At 50.5% G+C, this 13,611-nt stretch overlaps 1 protein-coding gene across 4 annotated transcripts; it reads right to left on the bottom strand.

Annotated features, from left to right (window-relative positions):
• Positions 1-2,088: 2,088 nt before the first annotated feature.
• SULT2A1 (sulfotransferase family 2A member 1) lies at positions 2,089-10,599 on the bottom strand. Of its 4 annotated transcripts, XM_081118505.1 has the most exons (7): positions 10,558-10,585; positions 10,269-10,432; positions 9,114-9,325; positions 7,427-7,553; positions 5,273-5,367; positions 4,111-4,288; positions 2,089-2,474 (listed from the first exon to the last, which is right to left on the bottom strand). In XM_081118505.1, the coding sequence occupies exons 2-7, from the start codon at positions 10,372-10,374 to the stop codon at positions 2,362-2,364; spliced, it is 831 nt and encodes a 276-aa protein (XP_080974631.1). In that variant the 5' UTR covers positions 10,375-10,432; positions 10,558-10,585; the 3' UTR covers positions 2,089-2,361. The 4 variants fall into 4 exon arrangements, with proteins under 4 accessions (XP_080974631.1, XP_080974630.1, XP_080974632.1 ...); XM_081118504.1 differs by lacking the exon at positions 10,269-10,432 and having other exon boundaries at positions 9,114-9,322; positions 10,433-10,599; XM_081118506.1 differs by lacking the exon at positions 10,558-10,585 and having other exon boundaries at positions 10,269-10,470.
• Between the last annotated feature and the right edge of the window lie 3,012 nt (positions 10,600-13,611).

Genomic DNA, 13,611 nt, shown 5'->3' with positions numbered 1-13,611 from the left:
AACCAATTAAGGCGTCTCTCACAGCGATGTTTCCCTCCCTGTCCCTCCCTCCCTCCCTTTCACAAAAATCAATGGAAGAAAGTATCCTCAGGTGAGGATGAACACCACCCAAAAAAAAAAGCTCCTAAGGGATTTCTTTTCTTTTCTTTTAACATATTTTTTCTCTTTTCTTTTTTCTTCTTTTTAATCCTCCTGAGGATACTTTCCCCATTGCTTTTCAGAGAGAGTGGAAGGGGGAGAGAGAGAGAGGGAGAAACATCGATGTGAGAGAGACACATTGATTGATTGCCTCCCCCACGTGCCCCGACGGGGGCGGAGATTGAACCTGCAACCCAGGTGCGTGCACTTGACTGGGAATCGCACCCGTGACCCTTCAGTTGGAAGGCCAACGGTCTAACCACGGAGCATATGGGCCAGAGCAGACTAATGTAGTTTTAAAATTGTTGTTACAGTAAACAACTTGCAAGAGACACAGCTGGGTCAGATCAAAGGTGTGGTTCATCAGGGGCACCCATAGGACTGGGAAAGAAGAGGCGTCCACATAGCTGTTTTGATGCCTCCTGGCCAGCAGGGGGCACCAACACACCACTCTCCAGAGCTGGGGACCTTAGGTGGGATGGGAGAGACGCTCCACATTCAAATGGGAGAAAAGCAGAGAAAAGACACAGAGGTACCATTATCTTTGTTTCCATTGGTATAATTTAAACCAAACAGAAAATGCTAATTTGGCAAGGATCTGAAACCATGGCTGGTGGGAATTTAAATTGAAACAACCCCTTTGGAAAACCAACTAAATCCTGACGCACATATGTCTTATAAACATTCCTGGGCGCATACCCAACAGAAATGTTCACCAAGAGATGTACGAAAAGGCACATTCAAAGGTGCATTAAGGATTATAAGCCCAGACTAGAAACTTCCCAAGTGCCCTTCAACGATGTAATGAATAAAGTAAATTTTGGTGCAATCACCCAATAAAATGTCTACGTGAGCACAAACACTTAACATGAAATCTACCATCTTAACAAATTTTAAATGCACAACATGGTATCGTTAACCATGGGTACAGTGTGGGTCCAACCCTCCAGCTGGTCTCTAGAATTTATTCATCTCGTATAACTGGAACTTTGTACCCTGTGAACAGCAATCCCTGTTGCCCCTCCCCCAGCCCTTGGCAACCACCACTCTGCTCTCTCTGAGTTTGACTCTTTTAGATTTCTTATCTAAGTGAAGCCAGGTACTATTTGTTCTTCTGTCTGACTTAATTCACTTAGCCTAATGACCTCCATGTTCATCCATGTTGTCGAAAAATGCCAGAATTTCCTTCTTTAAGGCTCGATAATCCTCCACTGCTGTAGAGACTACGTTTCCTTTGTCCATTCATCTGTCAAACATTTTCTGGGATAGATCATATGTTAGGCCAAAGCAGTTATGGGTTTTTTTTGTTTTGTTTTTTAACAAATTAATCCCTAGGAATTTATCTTCTTAAAAATTTTTAAAAAATATATATCCTTATTGATTTCAGAGAGAGGAAGGGAGAGGGAGAGAGAGAGAAACATCAATGATGAGAGTCATTGATCAGCTGCCTCCTGCACGCCCCCGACTGGGGATTGAACCTGAAACCTGGGCATGTGCCCTGACCGGGAATCGAACCGAGATCTCCTGGATCCTAGGTTGATGTTCAGCTGCTGAGTCACGCTGGCCGGGCCAAAGCAGTGTTTTAGGTAGGGAAAAGTTGGTAGGGAAGGAACCCAGATCCACCCACAGAAGAATGGGTCACTGAAATACATCTTAATACTAAATACTGAAGCAGTTATATAATCAACGTGGATGAAAACCACATATAAAATACTGAGTAAAAAAGTGAGTTGATGAATGCATTGTACAGTATGCCATTTATCTGAGTTCTAAAAGCCTGCATAGATACCATATATTGTTTATGATCAAACACCACATAGTAAGAGAATAGTGCGATGTTGGGAATTATATACTGTAAGGTCATAATAATAATAATAATAAATTGGGAAGATACAGGCAATGGAAAGAAAAGGAGCCTTCAGTGCTTTTGTAATTTTATTTCTCATTTTTATAAAAAAACACCCTGGGGCATAGCTTTGGGTAATACTTGTATTTTTTCTGTCATTCTGTATGTATTAAATATCTCTTGAAAGCTGGGGTGCCAGGCAGTAAGTTAGCAGCACCCTGGTAATTTTTAACAATCGAGTCGTCAAAGTTCAGAGGTCTGATGATTCCAGGTTCCAGGACGAAGTAACAGGTTTTACGCAATTACCGCCAGCGGTTCACACGCCAGGGGCAGGAGAACAAACATTTCCCTCGAGGAGATCCAGGAGTCTTTCAACATTATTCCCATGGGAACAGCTCTCGAGGGAGACCTGCCATCTTCTCCTGGAATATTTTATCAAAGACCTCAGCTTGGGCCACTGTGAAGTGGTTTTTCCAGTCCCCAGAAATGCCTGACAAACATAAAATAGAGACTCACATCAGGTGCAGGGGTAGGTCTCAGATCCCCGACGCATCTCCCTCCGGATCTACTCCTTCTGCCCACGTGACGTGGAGACTGTAGCTAATACAGCAGAGAGGCCCATGGGCCTCGGTGGGCCTTTTTGTGCCTGCGGCCTTTCCCACTTGCGCTTCCACCTGCCTCGAAACCATTCCCTGTATTCTCCTCTCTCCCCGCCGGGAGTCGAACCCGAGACCTTTGGGTGCACGGGGCGACGTCCAGCCAACCGAGCCGCACGGCCAGGCTCTAACTGATGCCCCACACACCCTGTGCTTGAGGCAGAGCGAACGCCTGAGGAGCCAGAACCTCTGCAGGCTCCGCGTGGGTGTCCCGAACGCAGCACCGGACGAGAGTGTGCTGTGCAGGCGAACCCGCGGCACCAAACAAGTTGTTTGCTTCCAAAATACAATCGTATGGTCCTGGATGGGTGGCCCAGTTGGTTAGAGAGTCGTCCTGATACGCCAAGGTTGCGGGTTCGATCCCCGGTCGAGGCACATACAAGAATCAACCAATGATGCGTCAATAAGTGGAACAGCAAATCGATATTTCTCTCTCTCTCCCTTCCTCTCTCTAAAATCATATCCTCCAGTGAGGATTAAAAACCCCCAAAACAGTGGCATGAAGGGCATAGGGTAGGTAGTCCCATTCCAAAAGGGAGGAATCAGAAAGAAGAAACGATCGTGGATCCCAAGCAAATCCAAACCCAGCAGGTCATATTCCATTAGGTTAAAAAAATTTTTTTAAGTATAGTTGGTGTACAATATTATATTAGTTTCAGGCGCACAACATAGCGTTCGACATTTATATGCCTCATACCGTGTGATCATGGTAAGTTTTGTAGCCTCTAGACTTTCAGGCTCGGGAATTAGCCTTTGTCTTGACGCCCTGACCTCCCGGCCCACGGGGGGGCTCCCAGCCCCCTGCCCGGGTGGCAGCCCCCACCCAGTCGAGGTCTTCGGAAGCACTGACTTTCTTCCATGGATCCTCCTGGATGCACCTGAACTATAGGGCTCTGGGGAAGCAGGCTCCTCCTGTTCCACGCGGAGGACATTCTTCAGTCATCTTTCCCCCAAAGATATGAGCGCGACTGATGATTCATCACAGCGCCTGGCGGCAAAGGGCTCTCAGCGAAGTGGAAAAGTCTCTCCTTTTTCCAGCCGAGTCACTGTTCACACGTTTCTTTGTTCAGGACCCTTCTCTACGCTCACTCAGCAATGGGCTGGCACTTAGACGGCCACCTGCGCTCCTGTCCCCATTCCCCGGTCAATCGCAGCTGGCAGGCGCGGGGCATTGCCCTGGTCACCGCTTGTAGAGCGGGTAACCCCCGTGTCAAATTCAGAGAGCAGGGAACCCCAATGGCCTAAGTCAGGTGACCCTCCGGGGCTGACGGACTTGCTCCAAGTGTCCGCAGCCCACGTCAGTGCCCTGGCAAGAGACTCCCTGATGAGGGCCTGTGGGAAGTCCTCTGGGGATGACCGGTTAAAGCGGGTGAGTTCGAACCCTATCCCGGCTGATAGTGCCCTGCTGTCTTCACAAGGGTGCCCTCTGCCTGCTCTGCGACCCTCTGGACTCGGGCCATTTCCTTTTACCTGTCCTCATAAGTGAGCCCCGCTCCTCTAGGAGCCAGCCGCGCAGGAGCGTGTAATTGGACATGTTGTTTTCCCTCATGACCTGGAAGGAGCTGTTCTTGAGCAGCGAGTTCAGTTCTTCTGGCTCTAATTTCTTGCCCAGGAATCGGCAGATCTTCTGTACGGTGCTTCTTGTGTCCTAGCAGGAGGGAGGGCGAAGGGGAAGCTAAGAAAGAGAAAGGACATAGGACAGGGGAGGACACGGAGGGGGTGGCCGAGGGCGGGGCGCAGACATGACAGGCGCTGAGCTGACGTGACCAGGAGGGAGGCAGGCAGACGGTGAAAGAAAGAGTGCACATGTGAGAAAGATGGAGTGGGCCTGAATTTCCCAGTGCTGAAGAGTAAGAGGAAAGCACAGGGCCCAGGGTTTCTAATGAGGCTTTTAGAAAGGCTTCTAGACAATTATGACGATTCAGCAAGGAGAGGTTTAGGGGAGCTTGACAAAGATTTAAGGGATCGATTTCAAATCCTGGCTGCACCGTCAATAGTCCAATTTTCCAAAATAACATCTGAATACCATAAGGAGTTTTATAATATTTTCTTATATATCATTTCAATAATTAGAACTTGGCTCATGGTACTGGAAGGTTATTATTTAAAAATGGATTTTATAACCAGAAACTCTTTACTTTGAATCAGAGATCTTACTCGTAGAGCCACAGTGTTTAAAATTTTTCTTGCCCTGGTCCGGTGGGGCTCAGTTGGTTGGGCACCGTCCTGTGCACCGAAAGGTTGCCGGCTCGATTCCCGGTCAGGGCACATGCCTGGATGGGCTCGGTCCCCAGCAGGGGGCGCGAAGGAGGCAGCTGATCCCTGCGTGGCTCTCACATTGATGTTTCTCTCTCTCTCCCTCTCCCTTCCTCTCTCTCTAAAATCAATAAAAAACCATATTTTTAAAACTATCAGATGAAACAAAGAAGAACACAAAGACAGAGAGCCTGGAGCTTGGGGGTGCCAACCAGAAGCGGAACCATGGAAACCAGGGAGCTTCTTTCACTCCTCACGACCCCTCACAAGGCTGAACTTCGGCCGAGAAGGGGAATGAGAGACACAGAGGGATGGGTGGGAGTTAGAGGGAGCGAAGATGGTGACGAGGCGGTTCGCTAGCCACAAAAACAGTTACCTGTATTAGCTCTTCATAGCTCACTATCAAGAAGTTCTCCTTTCCTCTCATGGACATCCAGCCACGAACGTGGTCAAACCACGATCCGAATGCCACTGCACGGGGAGGCAGAAAGGGTGGGGGGCTGCAGACGGCGAGAGCGGGGCCCACTGCTACGCTCAGTCTCGTGGGCACACGCGTTCGCACATGTCTAGCACATTTACAACTGTCCCCGCCACTTGCCGAGTGTGTGAGCTGAGTTCATTTAGGGCAGGCTGGGTACCCAGTTTTCTTTCCTTTTTTTAGTTTTAAAAACTGATTTGAGAGAGAGAGAGCGAGATTTGTTCACTTATTTATGCATCATCGGTTGATTCTTGTATGTGCCCGGACCAGGGATCGAACCTGCAACCTTGGCGCATCGAGACGATGCTCCAGTCAACTAAGCTACCGGTGAGGGCCGTACCCACTTTTCAGGGGTCTCTAGAGAGGGCTTGCCAGAGCCCTGTGGCCTAAGGCGTGGCACTCTTGCTGCCCCCAATCTGTTTAGTGTTTAGATGTAGAACTTTTGGCTGCAAGGTCACTCTCCCTGCCCTTGCAGATATTTTTGATATTTTTCTGTCTTCCTGCCGTCACTGTTGTTATGGTAATTACTGTCCATTTGGAAATTATCTGACTTTTCTCTGGCTTAAGATTTTCTCTCCTTTTGTTCCACGGCAGCTTTACTAGAGACCAGGTGAAGGTTTATTTGTCATAATTCTTTGTGAGGCCTCTGTGGTTCTTCAACCTGAGGTTTCATCAATGCAGGAAATTCTCAGTCACGTCTCCTTGAAAATCGCCTTTCCCTGTGTTTTACATCTTCTCAAGAGGCGAATCTTCTCACTCCGTCCTTCATATCTTAACTATTTTATGCTTTTTAGTGGCTGTCTACCATGCCCGAGCCCTTCTTGACCCCAGAGTGTGGTGGGGAGTTGTCAACAGAATTCTGCTCAGTTAACCTCTCCCTCAGAAACGGCACAGTCAGGCCGCTTTCACCACCTAGAGGCAGGATCGGGCGCGGCGTGGGCGAGGGGGCGTTCTCTGGGCTTCACCACCCGGTTTCCCTGTGGCCTTTGTATCAGGGGACAAGGACCGAAGAGTTGAGCCAGATCAGCTCAATACAAAGTACGACTGTGGGCGCTGAAGGCTGACTATGCGGAGGGCAAACGCTTCAAGGATGTGTATTATCCACGGGCAACAGGCCATTGCTACACAGCCCAGAGGGGCCTACGGCACGCGGTGAGGACACCCCCGAGTCTGTGACACTAACCTGGGTGGGGAGTAACAGTGACCCTGGTTATAAAGCCCCAGTGGGAGGGATGGTGGAGAAATGCTCATTCCTTAACGAAGGCCGATGAGCGGCCTACCGTGTGGCAAGCACCCCTCCAGGACCCGGGGTCAGCAGTGAACAAGCCAAGGAGCCCCCACTTCAGTGGGGAGACACACAGATCAGCAGTCAGGATACACACTCCTCGGCGATGAGCGCTAAGGGAAAGGAGGTGATGCTAGAGCTGGGGAGGGGCGCTATTTTACATAGTGTCCCCTAAACACAGGGACATTTTAGCAGAGACCAGAATGAAGGCATTAATTAAGGTTGTGGGACTCAGATAAAGAGGTGAGGGGCACGGGGAGGCGGGATGGGAGAAGATGACACTTGGGGATGCCAGAATCATGGCCCTGGATGGGGGTGGTTCCATTTATTTAATAAGATAAATATGCAGTAGGAGCAGTTGGGTTATGGGGAGCAATGCATGTCAAAAAATGGTGGCACCCTGGCTGGGTGGGTAGGTCGGATGAGCATCGTCCCGTACACCAAAAGGTTGCAGGTTCGATTCCTGGTCAGGGCACATCCCTAGGTTGCGGGTTCAATCCCTAGTAGGGGAGAGTACAGGAGGCAATTGATGTCTCTCTTTGATGTGTCTCTCACATAGGTGTTTGTCTCTCTGTCTCTCTCCCTTCCTCTCCCAGTATGGGCCGGCTGGGGGTCGTGATGGGAAACCTGAAAGGCTGCCTGGGCTCTGCCATCGCCACGGGCCCTGCCACCCGCCCTCAGGGACATGCGGAGCCCCCGTGGTGTGTGAGGTCTGACGCAGGACTCTGGCGCCCCCCAGCGGCCGCGCTTTACATATTCTCACTCACCATGCCCTTGGAGGAACCATTCGAAATATTGTTCCAGGGACTCCGGTCTCTTAGCCAACTTCGAAATAATCCAGAAAAAATAACCAGACACCAGGACATCTCTGGGATTTCTGATGAGATAAATCATCTGAAAGAAAAATGGGACAATGGAAGTTTCCCATCCTTCCTGATCTTCATGAAAATGGAGAAAACAGCCAATTCCTAGAAAATGCCTATTAACTGTCAATGGATTCTTTTAATAAGTTAGTTACTGCAGTCATTAGTCAAATATATATTTTAAAGTTCCAGTGAACCAGTCCCTGGGGTAAGACCAAGAATATAACAATGGGAGAGGAAAGCTTTGTCCCTTCCTTCTGGGATATTAGAGTCTACGCACAACGGGAAGCAATTGGGAGGTTTGAAAAGGCGAGTGGTGTTCTATTTATATACTATAGTTTCAAGATTACTAACAGGAGGAGGGGCTAATAAATTGGGCTACATTCACAGGTACTCAGCAGACGTTTGTATGGTACGAGTCTAGCTATATGGCGCTCAAGGACAAACAAACTAATCTACAGAGCTGGAAGCCCGTGGGTGGTCTCCTCTGTGGGTGAGCACTGACTGGGAGGCCAGGGGGGAATTTTGGGGGGGGGGCAAAAATATTCTACATTTGGATCTGGCAGGTAGCTACCCGGTTGGGCACACATATAAAGATTCGACAAGTGAGTACTCCAGACTGGTGCACACACAGGCACACTCCCGTGCAAGAATCTTTTCAAATTAGTGTTTCGGATTTCTTTGGGGATGTAAAGTACAGTGTAGGAAAGACAGTCAATGTATGGTGCCAGGTGGGTACTAGACTTACCGGGGAATCAGTTCATAAATTATACAATGTCTGACCACTATATTGTACGCCTGAAACTAATATCTATTGAACACCAACTGTAATTGAAAAATAAAAACAAATAAAAACTTCACTGCACTGTCACTCGTTGCGAAATCTCCACGAGAAGAGAACATGATTATAAGCTCGCAATCTAATTTAAGCATGAAACATTTTTCAAAACCACAAATCAATCAGCACCTTCCAGGAAAGTGTGTTTCTAAAAACCATCCGAGCTATGTCAGGTCCCGGATTTCCACGATCCCTCCTGGGGATCACCGGTCGGCCCATGAGAGGTTCGTGTGGCTGCTGAGCTCAGTAGAGAGCTGGGTGTGGAAGCCACGGGGGTCGGTAAAACCAGTCATGACGCCCCAGCACCCCCCCTACCCCCCACCCCCGCCTCAGCCTGGGTTCATGAACTCCCTGCTTCCCCAGCGGCCACGCCAGGCCTGCTGCTTCTACGTAGGTGGAGGAGGCTTTTATTTAATCAATCACGACTGGCTAATTATTTTTAGAGCAACAAAAGGGGGGTCATCTAGCGTGTAACACAGTTATAAGTTCTGCTTGGGCTTCAAATGTGGTTTTCTAAGAGTCTGGCGTTGCCGTTTTGCTTTGCCTCCGGCTTACGGCTGGTAGGATACACTGTGGAAGGGTCTGCACCCTTGACCTCCAGTGTGGACGTGGCATCGCCAAATGCAGACTCTCAGGCCCCACCCCGAGCCCACTGAGTGACATCACAGCTCAGCCAGATCTCCGGGTGGTTCCCAGGAGCAGTGAGGCTGGAAAAGCCTCGATCAAGCATATCTTTCACCCCCGTGCACTGACCTTGGCCTTGGACTTGAAGACAGACTTGGGGAAGAGGTGGCAGGGCACGTGGGAGGTGATGAGACGTGGGCCCTCCTGATGCTTTAGGATTTCGTGCCCGTGTATGTTCTCCACCCAGGGCGAGCGCTCCCAGATGGGCACGGACTGGACCCACGCGGGGTCCCCCTTGGAGTAAATCAGGCAGAGGATTTCGATCAGCCAGTTCGTTCCTGGATAAAGAGGGGAAAAGGATGGTCATTCATTTTTATAATCTGACTTTAAAAATTATTGTGATAAAATAGAACATAAATTGTACCTTCTTAACCATTTTCTTAAAAATTTTTTTATTGATTTTAGAGAGAGGAAGGGAGAGAGAAACACTGACTTGCTGCTCCGCTTATTCAAGCGCTCATCGGCTGATTCTTGTATGTGCCCTGACCGGGAACTGAACCCGCAACCTTTCAGGGTACGGGACATGCTCCAACCAACTGGGTACCGAGCCACCCAGCCAGGCCCAGGCTCTTTTCCTTTTTCTCCTTTTAGAATATGTCTTTATTGATTTCAGAGAGAGGGAGGGAGAGGGAGAGAGAAACATCAGTGATGAGTCATTGATGGGCTGCCTCCTGCACACCCCCTGCTGGGGACCGAGCCCCAAACCCGGGCACGTCCCCCAACCAGGAATCGAACTGCGAGCTCCTGGTTCGTAGGGTGACACTCGACTGCTGAGCCACACCGGCCGGCCCAAGCTCTTTTTCAATTTCTGCCCATTGTCCATGCCGAGAGCTTTACTGAAAATATCCCTTTTCGTGAAATAATTTCACATTCATTCTTTTCATCTCAATTTAGACGCTATTTCTTCTACTTTCCATTTTTGGCTCTGGGAGCTGCGTTCTGGCCACCTCTCCTGCCACTTTCATTCAGATGTAAGTGACAAAGAAAACTGTGCACCTCTACAGTGTACAGTGCGGTGACCGGCGCAGGCACGCGCTGGGGACCGATTGTGCAACCAGGCTGCTCAGCGGGCCAGCTCCCCACCTGAGGACTTTCGCTCCTACCCCTCGGGAAGGACGTCACTGGCCTTCGCCCTCCACGTCTCCCACCAAGCACCACGGCTACCTTAGGCTTCGCCCCCGGGGGGCCCCTCATACCTTCCATTGCCCCTCTGGCACTCATCTGCCTGTGTCACTGCCTGGCCAGATCCTTTCCCCTGAACGTGAGTGGCATCGGGGCACAGCTCCACCCCCCAAACACTGCACGTTGCTGCAGGGAGAAAGCTCTCCATTGGGAATGGACGGCTGAGGGCCACAGGCGCAGCCTCGGGGCCCGACCCGCTTCCTCACCTGATTTGGGGAAGGACACGGTTAAGACGTCTTGATCCTTAAACACAAAGTCCTCCCGTATGGCTCTCAGGTGCTCAGGCGTGCAGTCCACCACGGGGAAAGGTATCCCTTCAAACCACACGTACCCGTCGGACATGACCGCGCGCTCTCGGGCCGGCGCCCGGTTCCAGGCTGGGGCGGCTGCCGGGAGGTCGCCTCTTATACTAAGGACGAAACAATCATTAACCTCCGGGCTGGCTGAGGAGTTTGCCTGCTGATAAGAAGTAGATGCTGCAGCTAACAGGTGACCACAAGGTTGACGCTGTTGAGCAACCGTGAAGTCATTCAGAGAGCACTGGGGCAATCCGAGTTTGAACCCATGGGAGGCGACCAGGAATTCAACAAGCCCGAGGGTGTAGAAATGTGGGGGAATTAAAAATATTTTTAGCCTTGGACGGGTGGCTCAGCTGGTTGGAGCATTGTCTGGTACACCAAAAAGGTTGTGGGTTCAATTCCCGGTCAGGGCACATACCTGGGTTGTGGGTTTGATCTCTGGTCGGGGCAGGTACGGAAGGCAACCGATCAATGCTTCTCTCTCACATCAATATTTCTCTCTCTCCCTTCCTCTCTCTAAAATCAATAAAGACATATCCTCAGGTGAGAATTAATAAAAAATTTTCAATACGCTTTATTTTTAGAACAGTTTTAGATATATAAAGTGCAAAGATAGTATAGAGAGTTCCCATAATTTATACTTTATTCAGAATTCCCTAGTTTACACCTAGTGTCATTTTTCTGTCCCAGGATCTCATCTCTTCTTAGGCTCCTCTTGGCTTTTGAGGGAGAAAGACAAGAAACCAGACCACGTCTAACAGTATATTAAGAGCACGAAGGTGGAAGCGAAGGGCCCTGGACACACGTGGGAGCCCTGGACGGCGTGGCTCAGTGGTTAGCGCGCCGGCCTGTGCCCCAAAGGGTCGAGGATTCGATTCCCGGTCAGGGGCACCCGCCTAGGTTGCAGGGGGATCCCCATCCGGTAGGAAAGCCTGCGGGAGGCAACCAACCGATGTGTCTCTCTCACATCGATGTTTCTCAATCTCTCCCCCTCCTCCCCTCCCCCCTCCCTTCCACTCTCTCTCAAAATCAATGGAAAAAATATTCTCAGGGTAAGGATTCACAAAAAACAACAACAACAAAACACGTGGAAGGGGCACCTTGCTAAGGTTTAGGAAACAGGCGACCTTCCAAAAGAAAGTGATATTTAAACTGTTATCTCAGAATCCAGTGGAACTTAGCCAGGCAAGACGGAGCGGATGTGTGTATTAGGCAGAGCGGATAAAGGTCTGATAGTTACATTTTTACCAAACAGGTAACTGTCTTATTTTTTCATTCAGTATAATTTCATTCCTTATAATCGCCAAACAACTCCAGACAGGAATCATAAGGATACTGTGACCGGCCAATAATCACTGGGAGCCGGCACAGGTCAGGAATAGTCCGAGCACTTTACACAGGAAAGTATAAACCGCGACCCTGACTGTCCCAGGAAGCCCTGTCCCCCTGCCCACCCGCCGAGCCGTAGGAAACTGGATAACCTTCCAAGAATGATTAGTGGCAGACACTGGCCAAGGTCACACATCTTCGTTCTTGTTAAGCTTGTTATCTGTAAGCTGTTTGCTTTGGGCCCAGTCCTAGGTTATTTAACCCAGTTTGTTTGTTTGTTTGTTTTTAAAATTGATTTCAGAGAGAGGAAAGATAGAAACATCAATAATGGGAGTCACTGATCCGCTGCCTCCTGCACACTCCCTGCTGGGGATCGAGCCTGCAACCCGGGCATGTGCCCTGACCGGGCATCGATCTCTTGGATCCTAGGTCGATGCTCAACCGCTGAGCCACACCAGCCAGGCATTTGCCTAGTTTTAACATCCAAAGGTTTGAGGCATCAGGCATGGGATGGCAACTCCAACTCCATTTTAAAATAGCTCCATTTATATTTTTTACTACACAAAACTGTTGAATCTGAAAAAAAAAATCCTGATATTTTTGTACAGCTTTTTACTCCAGCAGCCTGGGCCCAGAACCTGCAGGATGGGCAGCTATTTCTACTGGGGAGGCAGAGTGAGTGCGAGCATTGGAGCGGGGAGTGAGGGGAACAGAGCGAGGCCTGAGGCCTTTCTTTGTCCCCAGGGCACCTGCGAGGGGCCATTGAAGGGACTTAGGGATACAGTCCCAGCTCTATGAACAAAATGTTCCAGCATCTGAGAGACAGAGCAAAATATCAAACTCTGCTCCCTACCGCATGACACTTAAGGCTGGGGAGTGGCTGCTTAGTGGGCACAGGGGTTCCTTTGGGGGTGATTTTTAAAAGTTTTATATCTTTTAAAAATTTTATTGATTGTAGAGAGCGAGGAAAGCAGAGAGAGAAACAGGGATGTGCTGTCCCACTCATTCACGCGCTGCTTCTGGTCTGTGGCCCGCAGGGGACTGAACCGGCCACCTTGGGGCGCTGGGCCGCCCGGGGTGCGATGAAGCCACTTTGGGGCTGGAGAGGGGTGGTGGTGGCACAACCTTGCGACCGCACTCAGCGCCCCTGAATCCCATGTCATGGACCCCACCTCCCCAGAGCCGGGTGCCTTGCCCTTGGTCATGCGACCAACTGGAGGGGAAGCTCCCTTCCTCTGGGAATTTAGTTAATTGCCCGAGACGATGCTGCTCCGATTCATCCGGACCTTGGCTGGAAGGCAAGCTCTTCCCCGCCGCCCCCCGCGCCCCCCGCGCCCCCCGCGCCCCCCGCGCCCCCCGCGCCCCCCGCGCCCCCCGCGCCCCCCGCGCCCCCCGCGCCCCCCGCGCGGCGTGATCCCGCGGAGCTGCGGCCGGGCCTCCTTTCAAGAGAAGGAGCCGCCCACGTGCGAGGGGGTCGCGTCTTTATTGGTCGGGAGGATCCGGGGAAGGATATTGTTTTGAGAGGCGGCTGGTGAGTCCTGTGACTTCTGTCCCTTCTGAACGCCGGGACCTGCCTATAAACTGCGGGAGGAAAGCAGACGTGAGGCCGGTGCCCATCTGCCCCCCCCCCCCCAAGCGCCCCGATGGGAGATCTGGTCCACCCCCGGCCGGCAGAGTCGGGGCCCAGGGGGGAGGCTTCTCTCACCCTCAGATGCAATATGCATTAGTGATTATTTTACTGCCCGATTATTTTAATT

This window comes from Miniopterus schreibersii (genome assembly GCF_964146895.1).
Source record: "Miniopterus schreibersii genome assembly, chromosome: 18".
Taxonomy (NCBI): Eukaryota; Metazoa; Chordata; class Mammalia; order Chiroptera; family Miniopteridae; genus Miniopterus; species Miniopterus schreibersii.
Note: the sequence above shows the minus strand (reverse complement) of the source record. Positions and strands in the feature narration are given on the sequence as shown.